This window comes from Phycodurus eques, chromosome 20 (genome assembly GCF_024500275.1).
Source record: "Phycodurus eques isolate BA_2022a chromosome 20, UOR_Pequ_1.1, whole genome shotgun sequence".
Classification (NCBI taxonomy): Eukaryota; Metazoa; Chordata; class Actinopteri; order Syngnathiformes; family Syngnathidae; genus Phycodurus; species Phycodurus eques.
In genome coordinates this window covers 3,277,006-3,289,594 of record NC_084544.1, presented here as the reverse complement: position 1 = coordinate 3,289,594, position 12,589 = coordinate 3,277,006, and the positions used below count along the sequence as shown (strand labels likewise).

Below are 12,589 nucleotides of genomic sequence, written 5' to 3'. Positions count from 1 at the left end.
CCACATGACTGCTGACTTGCGCGTGCACGCTGACTTGGGTGCGTGTGCACGCGCACTTGCGTACTGTACTGTAACTTGACTGCAAGCACACGATAGGCTGACCCCTACAACCCGGATTTGAAGGGTGACCCAGGTGACCCCCCTCTTTTTTTTTTTTAGCTGAATTGGATTGACTTTTTCACAATGTTTGTAAACAATAGTTGCCAAGAGTACTTCTGGGTGCCAGAAAATTATTGACTAACCACTAAGTTGAATTGAAACTCATGACGAAAACTTGTTGGGGTCACGCTGCCAGATAGACCCAAACATATTTTTTGGATCACCATTAAAAAAAAAAAAAAAAAAAAAAAAAAAATATATATATATATATATATATATATATATAACCTCAATGAATCCAGCGGAACTTCTGGGTGAGGAGGCTAAATCGATGGATGGTGTAAATTGTTGTACAGAGAAGTTGGCAAGACGTTCAAAAGGACAGACTGGGAACCAAAACTCCATCGTGGGGTTTGTGGGAGACATTTTCCCACAAGTAGAAAATGTCTGCTTTGAATTAGAAAAACATAAAGGTTATTTTCAGTCGGCTTTATTCGTCCGAGGAACCGAAAAGCTAATTGGTTCGCAAGTTCCTCGATTATCATGTCAACTATGTCTGAATTTCCACCACATCTATTTTTGAATCACCTTGCCACCCAACTATGATGCCTTCCTATTACGTAGCGCTAGTGGTTAGCATGTCTGCCTTGTAGTTCTGAGGTTCAGGGTTTGAATCTTGGCTTCGCTTGTGGAGTTTGCATCATCCGTCCATCGACTGTATATACTGTTTACTGTTTCTTCACACGCATGACTCCGTATCACGCGTGCGGTAGACGCCTAGCTGAGGCCAACCTAAGGAGCAGGGGGGCAATCTTGTGACGGTGTCAGCGTGAAATGTCACGTGCGCACTCCCTACTGGCAGTCAATGGTGGGAAAAGTGTCTGGCTCCTATACGCTTACCCACCCCCCACCCCACCATTGACTGTGCGAGAACATTCAGCTGCCGAGCAAGCGGCGGAAAGCAGACGTGTTGGCGTGTTGCGGCCAAAAAAGACACGCGTGTGCTCATCGGCTAACGAGGACGCGTGGCCCTGCTAACGAGGACGCGTGCCCCTGCTGTGCGCCGCTGGTCATCCACCATCTTGTAATCCCTACAGGTAATTACTGGACTCTATATAATTTTCACTACGGTGAACTCTCTAAAGGTATTACAACATGCACGAACATATTGAAAGATACTTTTTAAAAGTATTCCTTAATCCTTGTTCAGGCAAGAGATGGGAGACTGTCGTTTAACATCACTTTCAGGAAATGAAAAATATCGCTCACACAGTTCTCTAAATAAGAGGCGAAGCGTGCATGCTTCAAGCTGTTTATTTGTGACTCACAGGTAAGGTTTACTGTAAAATGTGGTTGTTTTGAAGTTTTAACTTTTGTTGAAGTTTATTTTGAAGTTTACTGTAATATTTAAACTTTACTTTAAAACCAACGTCCGCTATCTTAACGGTAACATATAATATGAAACACCATAGACGGGCTAACGGAAATGAGCACATATGTTACAGTAATTGTAAACCTTCAAACAACTGCTACTTTGACAAAGACGCAGCGGAAACACATACAGACGGAGCGTCATGACAACGGTCTTTCCGGTGTCTTCTGACCAAACGTCTGTGCGACATCGTGGCTTTGTGACGTCGTTGGCGACCAAACGTTGCGTCGACGAAGACGAGCGCAGATGCTTCATCATCATCACGCAGTCCCAACATCTTCAGCTGAATCCTGGCGGACTTTCCTTTGTCCGTCAGGCCCAACTTGTCTTCTTTCTTCTCGCTCCTTTCTCGGGTTGGCACGGCTGCCCCTCCCCCAGCTATCTCCTTCCTGTGGACACAGTGTTCATGTGTACTTTTTTTTGGGGGGGGGGGGGGGGGGGCAACATCACATAATCTCCAATCAGAAGGATAGTAGGGGCAGTTGTCATAGAAACCCTTTGCATGTCTTGAGAAGACCACCACCCCCACACACATACATACAAATGCGCGCAGCACCTTGTGCAAAAGTGTGTGTTGCATAATGATAACATTTCTGAGGCCTACTAGAAAAGAATTTTGGGGTCAGAAGGGGGGTTACAGACCATAATAGCACTCCTGTGCCGCTGGTCACCATGGAGATGGGGAGGTACAGACAGACAGGGTCAGATTACAATGTAAGTCAAAGTGCATCCCATAATACTCCTGCGATGACTGGGGGGGTGGGGGGGTCTGGTAGGAACCAAAAATCAGGTGTGAAAGGTAAGGTCAAGTGGTGGTCTGGTTTACGATCAACATAAGGTATTTTGGAATTTTACTATATTATGTATAATTTAAGTTTTTACATATTTTAAAATGGATACAAATTTGTTAAATGTATATGTAAATATGTTCATTTTACTAATAATTTCATATTACTTACAAAAAAAATCAATTCACAAATTATTTAATGAGATGAATAATAAATGCATGTAATGAACAATGCACTTCGATTAACCAATTTTAGGGAAAAAAATGTAAAATGAATGCAACAAATATTCAGGTGATTCAAGAGCGTTAGCATGTTAGCTTCATTAGCTGGGATGGGCTCAGGTCACCTGTGACTACAGATGCGACAATTAATCCACAAATCGACAACTATTTTGATAATCGATGAATCGTGAAGAAAGACTTGGATTTGTTTTTTGTACTTGCTACTTTGTCTTTTCCCAGCAGTCTTTGCAGCTCCACAGTGGGCTCAGCTCGCTACATTCACATCTCCTCGCAGCACATTTGATTGTTCATATTTCTCTGATGCTCGCATTGTGTAGGTGGTGGTCGTGGTGTTGGGGGGGTGGTAGGGGGGGGGGGGCTGGTCGCGGGCACAAAAAAAAGGCATCTGCCCCTCCCCCACCTTAGAATGCAGACATCCCATAATATGCACCCCCCCCACTCGCCCCTCCTTCCCTGCTTGGCCTGCCACTCCATAATAATCACTAATTCCCCCCCCCACCCCCCCGCCCGCCATCATCATTTCCTCTCTTTAAGGTTCCTCAAGTGCAACTGCGGAGCCACTTGAAAGGCTGAAAATACCCACAAGCCCTTTCTCTCTCTCCCTCCCTCTCTCTCTCTCTCTCGCTCTCGCTCTCTTGCGTTCGCCCACCAACGCTATCGACACGACTCGCCGTCTTCGCTGTGAGAGTCAAAGTGGTCCAGTTGGTCTAACGTGAAAGGAAAATGGGAAAATCGATGAAAAAAAGGCGTGACTGTTCACGTCAAAGATGAAGCCTGCACATGGAAATTATCAATAATAGTGAACGTGAAACTGTAAAATAGTCCACGTCTATTACTGAAATAGTTCACATTAAAGCAATATTGAAACCAAGATGTCAGCACGAAATAGTCGTAAATTTTGAAAAAAAAGTTGCCACTGTTCACATGTAGAAAACTATGCTTTTATGTTAAAACGTCAGTAGTGAACATGAAACAGCGAAATAGTTTGCATTAAAGCAGTACTGAAAACAAAACAAAAAAATCCTATAATTGCCGAAGACGTTCTGGCTGTTGACGTGTAGAAGACAACAGTTTTATGTCAGTAGTGAACGTGAAACTGTGAAACCGTCCACTTATATTCTGAAATAGTCCCCAATAAAGCAATATTAAAAGTTCTCAACACGAAAGAATAATCCTAACATTGACAAAAGGTTCATCTGTTCAAATGGAGGAGACTGCCCTTCTACATATAAATGTCAGTAGTGAACATCAAATAGCCCATACGTAATTCTGAAAGAGTTTGCATTAAAGCAATCGTAAAAAAATTGTAAAAGTGACAGAAAACGTCAAAGGCTGTTGACATGTACTCAACGGTTTTACATAAAAATGTCAGCACTGACCAGGGAACAGTGAAATAGTCCACACGGAATTCTGAAATAGTTTGACAGTGATAAATCATAAAATTTACAACAATTTGGCTGTTGAAATAGTTACATTAAAGCAATAGTGGGACTAATGTGTCAATGTGAAGGATAAATTGTGAAATTGACAACAAAGTTGGGACTGTTCACATGTAGACTATGCTTTAACATCAAAATGTCAGTAGTGAACATGGAAAAGTGAAATAGTCCAAAATAGTTCACATTAAAACTACGTCAACATAAAACAAAATAAACAACCAAAAAAATAATGACCATAAAATTGTAGCTATTTAAGTGGAGATGATGACGCTTACACATAAACAAAAAAAAAAACATTGGCGAATGTAAAACAGCTAAATAGTTAATGTGTGTTTCTGATATAGTTTGCATTAAAGCAAAAGTGAAAAATCGGAAAATAGACAAAACAATTGCAGCTACTGACGTGTAGAAGACGACAACACGTTTCCATGAAAGTGTCCGTAGTGAGCCTGAAAGTCCTAAATAGTCCATGTATGTGAATTTTAGTATAGTTCACATTAAAGCAATAGCGAAACCATATGAGTCGGGGTATGGGAAAGAAAAATTGTAAAATCATCCAGCAAGCTGCGACTGCTGGCGTGCACAAGACGATGTTTTTACATGACAAGGAGATGCGCACGTACATGCACGGCGCCATTTCATACCTCCTCTTCACTTCCTCATGCACATTCGCGCAGCTCACACACACGCGCACACCATCGACCAATCTCCTGCTCGACACGCAAATGCTTGAACCCCCCCGACCCTTGTGACCCCCCCCCACCCCCAACTACAGAACACATGCAGACATAAAAACACACAACCCCCCCCCATATCCCTCCACCTTTACACCCGCACGCACACTCAGTTCCCCTCCCCCCTCCCATTCCATAGCAGGGCACGTCGTGACAAAACAAAGAACAACCCATAATAGTCAGTCACCCAGTATGCATGGCAACCACTTATGTCACACATGACCGTGTGTGCGTTCGTGCACGTGTATGTGAACACACACATGCATATACAGTGCGCAAATTACAGGCTAACAGACACAATGCAACCATGAGTACACATCCAGACACACACAACTACACGATCACAAGGCGCGCACACACACACACACACACACACAACCGATGGAACACAATGTACAGTAAAAACACAACTAAAACCACACACATGTACAACACACACAGTTGAGAGATTACAGAATTACAGATGCACATAAACACAACATCATACACATGCACAGACACAAACACACAAATGTATGCATTCACTTCATTCAACTCCTTGTCACACACTAACGGGTTTTGTCGACACACAGGTGCCATTTTGTACGACACTGTCGCGCAAACGGTGTACAACAACACAAATGACAGGCCAACAGGCACAATGCAGTCACGATTACACATCCAGAGACACACAACAATACAACCGCAAGGCACACACACACTACCGAGGGAGTACAATGTAGAAATATGCACTAAACCACTCACACACACGCACGCACAACCAGAGCCACAATGTAAAATCACATACACACAACTACACAACCACAAGGCATACACACACTACTGAAGGAACACAACTTAACATGACTAAAACCACACACACACATGCACGAAAACACACAACTGAAAAAAGGACTAAAACTACACACACACAAGACGCACACACACTACAGCAGAGGGAACACAATCTAAAAACATGACTAAAACCACACACAGACACACACTAATGAAGGAACAGAAGATAAAACATGACTTAACTACGCACGCGCACACCACCACTAGCACACACAAAGATGATTGTGTGTGTGGTTTTGTCGACACACAAGTGCCGTTTTGTGTGACATTGCCGCACACAATGTGTCCAACTACACAAATTACACACAATTATTTACATTCAGCATGTGTGCGCGCGCGTACGCCCTTAAAGACGAGTTAAAAAAAATAAAAAATCATGCGAGGTCAGGTTTCTGTCCCATGATGCAACACTCAACTGCCCCCCCCCCCCCCACATACAACCCCCCACCCACCCACCCGCCTCCTTTAAACTGGTCACCCATGGCAACGTGATTATAATGAGGTCAGGCGGACATCCCATAATGTTCACCAGCGAGGAGGCGCCAAAGTGGAAAAGTGTCACAGGCTGAATGAGCAGCCAGACAAGATGGCCGCCACATAAACCCAAGTTGACTCATCTGGTGACACACAAACACGCTCGCATAAACGCACCCACACGCACAACAAAGGTTACATTCCAATCGTCGACCAATCACATGAGCTGAAATCGAAACTTTCCTGTCTTATACGTTGGATATAAAAAGTCTACACACCAGATTTTTGTGATTACGTCAAAATGAGACCAAGATCAATCAATTTATAAAAAATAAATAAATAAAAATTTAAAAAAAGAATTCCAACATAAATGTACAACTAAAAAAATTAAAACTTTTCACGATGGGACGTAAGTTTAACTAAGAAAATGAAGTTGCACAAGTGTGCACACCCCCTTACAAGTTCAAACTAAAAGTGAGTCAGCACACGACTGCCACCATTTAAAGTGCCTCTGATTAACCCCAAATAAAGTTCAGATGTTCGAGTAGGCTTTTCTTGACATTTATTTCTTGCTTTACAGTGGAGGCCTGGAGGTTTTGTGTTAGCACTATGACAAGATTTCTGGCCGCGTTTGGTTGGAATGGCCACTTCAACCTGACTACAAAGCAGCAATAATTTTGAAAATCAGATGATGAGTTGCGGAGAGAGTTTTTTGTCTTAATATCGACTATCGAAAATCTGGTCAAAAAGGCCTTCATATTAGGTTAAAACTGTTCAACTTGATTATTTCTCAACGTATCTCCTCGACCATTTGGTTTCGTCTGCTACTCGGGGAAGCCCTTCTCCGATTGGCTGACAAGTTTCAGTTAAAAATATCCACAAATAAGCTAATAAGAGCCGAAAACTATAATAGGTTATGTACTTTAGTCAATTCTTTTTTTTTGTGAATTTACTTAAAGGAGTTTTGTCTATATTTTAAGAAAATTCCACAAAGATGTCAGCCACTTGTCACGTTGCAATTGGAAACCATTCCTAATCCTTTTGAACATTCTAAATCTACCTTAATCAGGTCAGACATCATCTTTCAACCAATACTGTAGTTGTACACACCAGTATGTGCTGAAAAGTCGAAATTAATGTTTTTTTTTGGGAGGAGGATGGGGGGGGGGGGGGGGGGGACAAAAAGGGGAAGTGATGCATGATGGGAAGCAGGAAGCGGCGTGGACAATGGCCCGGTATCCATTTTAGACTGCCAATCAAAATGAAGCCGGCTCATTTGCATACTGTACGCGCTCAAACACGGGGAAGCCCCGCCCCCTGGAGTCCACTGTATGGTACTGCATTAATCACTTCCTCTTTTCACCCTCAAATATTTCTCATTATACTAACTGCAATCCTAATGAAGATGGTACGTTGTATAAAAACAGAATACAAGGATTTGCAAATCCTTTTCAACCTATATTCAATTGAATATACTACAAAGTATTTAACGCTTAAACTGGTAAACTTCGTTTTGTTGTTGTTGCAAATATTCACTTATTTTGAATTTGATGCCTGCAACATGGAAAAAAAAAAAAGCTGGGACAGGGGCATGTTCACCACTGTGTTACATCATTTTTCCGATTAACAACACTCAATAAGCGTTTGGGAACTGAGGAGACTAATTGTCGAAGTTTTGTAGGTGGAATTGTTTCGCATTCATGCTTGATGTGCAACTTCAATTGCTCAACAGTCCGGTGTCTCAGTTGTCGTATTTTGCACTTCATAATGCGCCTGCACACATTTTCAATGGGAGACAGGTCCAGCATTCGCACACTTTTTCTACCAAGGCACGCGGTTGTGACACGTGCAGAATGTGGCTTGGCATTGTCTTGCCGAATAACCAGGGACACCCCTGAAAAACACTTTGCTTGGATGGCAGCATATGTTGCTCCAAAACCTTTATGTACCTTTCAGCATTAATGGTGCCTTCACAGATGTGCAAGTTACCCACTAACACACCCCCTTACCATCACAGATGCTGGCTTTTGAACTTTGCGCTGATAACAATCCGGATGGCTATTTTCCTCTTTAGCCTGGAGGACACGGCATCCGTGAACTTCCAAAAACAATCTGAGGATGTGGACTCGTCAGACCGCAACACACTTTTCCACTTTGCGTCAGTCCATCTCAGATGATCTCAGGCAGAGAGAAGCCGGTGGCCTTTATGGGTGTTGTTGATATATGGCTTTCGCTTTGCATAGTAGAGTTTTAACTTGCAGTTGTAGCTGTAGCGACCAACTGCGTTAACTGAAAATGGTCACTTACTGAAGTCTTCCTGAGCCCACGTGGCAATATCCTATACACAACGATACTGGTTTTTAATGCAGTGCTGCCTGAAGAATTGAAGGTCACGGGCATTCAATGTTGGTTTTTAGCCTTGCCGCTTATGTGCAGAGATAAAACTTAACAAAAAGTGAAAACCAATGTGTCGATCGCCTTTGTAAGAAGAAATGTGAAAGAGTAAGAGTCAAGTGTTTTTTTTCTAATTTATTTTCCAGGAGCTGAAACACTGTTGAAGAAGCTTGTTTGCGTCCAAGTTGGCACATAACGGTCACAAAGTCAAAAGAGAATAATCAACACAAGAGATATATTATGAATTACAAGAACACTTCTAACCGGCTTTACAATTTCAAAAAAAAAAAAAAAAAAAGGATTCCAATCTGAGAAACTGATCAAATTTCTGTCATTGTATGACAAAAAAAAATACATATCTGTATGTATTGTACGTTAATACAATTTATTTTCTACAGCACCCATGATTCAAAAGGTCTACTGGCTCAAGGTTAGCTCCTCCTCACTAGGTATTTAAATGGTATTGCACAAAAGATTGCACTAGGGATGAATACAGTGAACCCCCGATAAATTGCACTTTGTTTTTTGCGCCCCCAAAAGTCGTCCACACACACAATGTTCATGTAGACACGGCAAAAGAAAATTCATCTTTTTGTGGATAGCATGCTGATTGTGAGACGTGATCCCCAACTACTGCGCTGTGAACAACTAACCAGATTTTCGCTTAATTGCTCCCAATTTTTTATTTGTTTCAAATAATGTACGTTTGCTCATTTACGTAAGCCAGTGACATATAGTGACAGGCAAAACAGTGCTTGGTGGTGTGCCGTGATTTTTTTGTTTTGTTTTTTAATGTGCCTTGGCTCAATAAAGGTTGGGAAACACAGATTTAAAACATAACAATGATAGGTTATTGCAAACGTGCCTCATTGCAATTCAGTAAAGTGCACTGAAAGTTTTCTCTTAAAAGCTTTGATCCAAATTTTGTTTGCGTTCACATCACTATCACGTTGGAACCACGGAAGATTCTGGAGTTGAAAAGGTGAACAAAAGCCAAAAGACGGCAAGATGAGTGACTTTGCAAAGTGTTAAGTGTGGTTTTAGTTTTTTGAGGCAGGTCTCCATGACCGCCAAGGTTTCCTTCAAATGTTTTCCCAGTTGGCAACAACAAAGCCGCCTCCTCGTGTGTCGCGTCCATTCAAAGAACCCCCCCCCGTCCCCCCGAGAACCCGCCGCCCCCACCCACGTTCACCTGGCCGCCTCCGTCCGGGCCGAGCGGCGTCTTAGAGCAGGACGCAGCGCCGCTTGGGTTTCACCTCGGGAGGCTCCAGGGCCGCCAGGATGGCCTCGTCGAACACGTTCTTCAGGCCTCTCTGAGCAAGAACACACGACGGCATTAAACGCAGTCTCAACAAAACTCTCCTTTTTTGGGGGGCGGCGGTAGAAATGCACAAATGCACTCTGGGACGATTGATCATTGCCTCAAAATCTCAAACTATCAACATTATCTCCTTCATTTTCACCCATTTCCTCTCTTTGTGCTCATCTGCTTCTTCCTTGACAATCGTGCCATGTTTTTGTGGTTTAAATGCACGATGACCTTTACGGGTGAACTTAATTTGACCACGAGTACATTTGAAATGTCCAACTATTGAATGTTTCAGTACTTTTTGCTTGTGCAAGTTAATACTGGGGTGATAATGCGTTAATACGTTATTTCAGAAAGGTGACGATTTGCTTTTTCCATAAAATCTGACTAAAATGTGAACTGACGACCAACCTGCGTGAGCGCCGAACACTCGACGTATTTGACGGACTTGAGCTCCCGCGACAGTTTGTCGCCCATCTCGACGGTCAGCGCTCGCTGCTTGTTCTTGGCCAGCTTCTCCAGGGTGGTGCCGTCGTCCCTCAGGTCCACTTGAGTCCCCACCAGCAGGAACGGCGTCCGCGGGCAGTGGTGGGAGATCTCCGGCACCCACTGTGACGAGAAAGGCTCACTCTTCAATTTTGTATCGGAGAGACGTTCGCTAAAATCGCGGTGTTCGCGATCCGAACCTTCTCGCGGACGTTCTCAAAGGAAGAAGGCGACACCACGGAGAAGCAGACGAGGAAGACGTCGGTCTGAGGGTAGCTGAGCGGTCGCAGCCTGTCGTAGTCCTCCTGGCCTGCGGGGGGAGACGCGGCCGTCAACAAAGCGCGGCGCGACCGCCGTTCAAAAATGCCGTCGTCCTACCCGCAGTGTCGAAGAGTCCCAAAGTGTACGGCTCGCCGCCGATCATCACCGTCACGGCGTAGTTGTCGAACACCTGCGCACAGAGGAGAATGACGTCATGTGTGAGGCGACTACAGGGTCAACGTCGAATGTGGAGGCAGCAGCGTTGCTTGGGGCTACCGACAAAAAGGAGAGTCACTTAGTAGTTTGAAAAAGTCCCAAAAAAATTCAGGGCGGGGGGGGGAAATAAATAAATCTAAAACAGGGAGTCTTTTTCACAGAAAAAAAAAATCTAAGTGGGGAAAAAAGTTTTATTTTTCAAGATAAAACGTGTATCTTCGAAAAAAAATAAAAGAAAGTCGGATTTTTCAATTCATTTTTAAAAATACTTTTAAAGACAAAACACATTTTAAAAAAAGTCTTTTTTGATTCAAATATTTGAAAGGTGAAAAGTTTGATGAATTTATATTTTTGAGGGGGGAAAAAAAAGTCATACTTTTCCACCACAAATGACCAATTGTCTTTCCCACTACAAATGTGTCGGACAACTTTGTGGAGTTTCGTTTCGGGGCCGAGCACGTGCGATTTCTCGCACCTGTGCTAACGATCACACCGGCAACACCACTGCCTTCAACTTGAGCCAGGAAAAACCCTGTGACCAAAAAAAAAGAAAGAAAGACGGCGTTGTGTCCGACCGTGGGGACGTATTCCGACGGGAACTTGTTGGTGGTGTAGGAGATGAGGAGGCACGTCTTCCCCACGGCGCCGTCGCCCACCACCACACATTTGATGGTCTGCATCTGAGTGGGAGAAAAGATCAATCACATCTCAAATGAATGGTAGTGAATAGCAACTACAAAAATACATTGGTGTAGAAAAGGCACGCGAATGCTTTCAGAGTTGCTGTGGATTTAATTGAAGTATTGAAATACGGAAGACGAGACTTGAAGTTGAGACGGTTTGAACAACACGGGCGAACCGCGCAATATTAAAAACTAAACAAATGACGATGACCAAGTGAGCACAAGGAGTGAGAGTCCACTCTCACATTTGCCAATAAAGTGTTAACAGCAATGGAACGCTGCTTGTCATTGGCTGCCTTTGTTTGGCCATAATTAGCTCATTATTATGATCTTCGTGACGAGCTCGGCATTTTGGTCAGCAGCAGCAGTTGTTGCTCCAACGTTTGACATACAGGAGCACACATTGTTTGGGGGGAAAAAAAAAAAAAAAAAAAATACAAATAAAAAGTAATAATAAATATATATATCACATAAAATATCAATATATGAGGAAAAGAAAAATCATACTGCTCGACTACAAAGACATACACGTATAGCGTTGTGTAACAAAATCAAATGTCATTTATAGGTAACAAAGTAATTACACTTAAAGATGTTAGGCTCGCTAGGTGAGTCACATCCGCCTCGTCCACACCCACAACAACAATTAAAAAATAAAAAATAAAAGTGTTTCCAAACCTTAAAGAGAAAATACTTTAACACAATATTGACACTTTAGTGTTTTGTGACTTTTGTTTTCTTTGAACGAGCGACGCGTCAACATGTAAACACGTTTTGACAAGCTAGCAGAGGTGACAAGTTGCCTTTAGCTGTTCAACTAGTAACAGTTTGGTTCGCGATTCAACTCGCCCACACTTACTTTCTGAGCAACTTAATGAGTAGATTGTGTCCTTAAAAGCGACAATTTACATCGACGACTTCGACTCCTCTCAACCGCTGGAACACTGAAAACAGTCGTGCTGCGTTCGAGTGCTTTCCGTAAACAGCTTCCGACCCAGCGCGGAAATCAGGAAATGTGACATGTGTTGCGTTTACGTAGCGCCGGACTTGTTTGTACTTCATCAAATAAGTGAACCGGACCCTGTTTTTAAAACGCTATCCCTTTGATTGACAAGTCGATTCATTTAATTAAACTGATTTTAATTTTCACAGAAACCAATGCAAACAATTGTCGTTTCGACTTATTTATACCGGTGTT

General features: G+C 42.9%; 1 protein-coding gene across 2 annotated transcripts; it reads right to left on the bottom strand.

Moving 5' to 3' along the window:
• Window positions 1–1,397: 1,397 nt before the first annotated feature.
• On the bottom strand, window positions 1,398–12,342 carry LOC133395482 (cell division control protein 42 homolog). Of its 2 annotated transcripts, XM_061664424.1 has the most exons (7): window positions 12,251–12,342; window positions 11,284–11,388; window positions 10,610–10,682; window positions 10,432–10,541; window positions 10,157–10,354; window positions 9,629–9,749; window positions 1,398–1,920 (listed from the first exon to the last, which is right to left on the bottom strand). In XM_061664424.1, exons 2-6 carry the CDS (start codon window positions 11,386–11,388, stop codon window positions 9,660–9,662), a joined length of 576 nt encoding a protein of 191 aa, XP_061520408.1. In that variant the 5' UTR covers window positions 12,251–12,342; the 3' UTR covers window positions 1,398–1,920; window positions 9,629–9,659. The 2 variants fall into 2 exon arrangements, with proteins under 2 accessions (XP_061520408.1, XP_061520407.1); XM_061664423.1 differs by lacking the exon at window positions 1,398–1,920 and having other exon boundaries at window positions 8,557–9,749.
• Between the last annotated feature and the right edge of the window lie 247 nt (window positions 12,343–12,589).

What these genes read in the sequence shown, in the direction of transcription:
- LOC133395482 (XM_061664424.1), bottom strand. Translation starts at nt 11,388, where the DNA reads ATGCAGACCATCAAATGTGTGGTGGTGGGCGACGGCGCCGTGGGGAAG. An exon ending in CGTCGGAATACGTCCCCACG is followed by an intron (nt 10,683 to 11,283) that starts GTCGGACACAAC and finishes CTCTGTGCGCAG; the next exon opens with GTGTTCGACAACTACGCCGT. An exon ending in AGTGTTCGGCGCTCACGCAG is followed by an intron (nt 9,750 to 10,156) that starts GTTGGTCGTCAG and finishes GTTCTTGCTCAG; the next exon opens with AGAGGCCTGAAGAACGTGTT.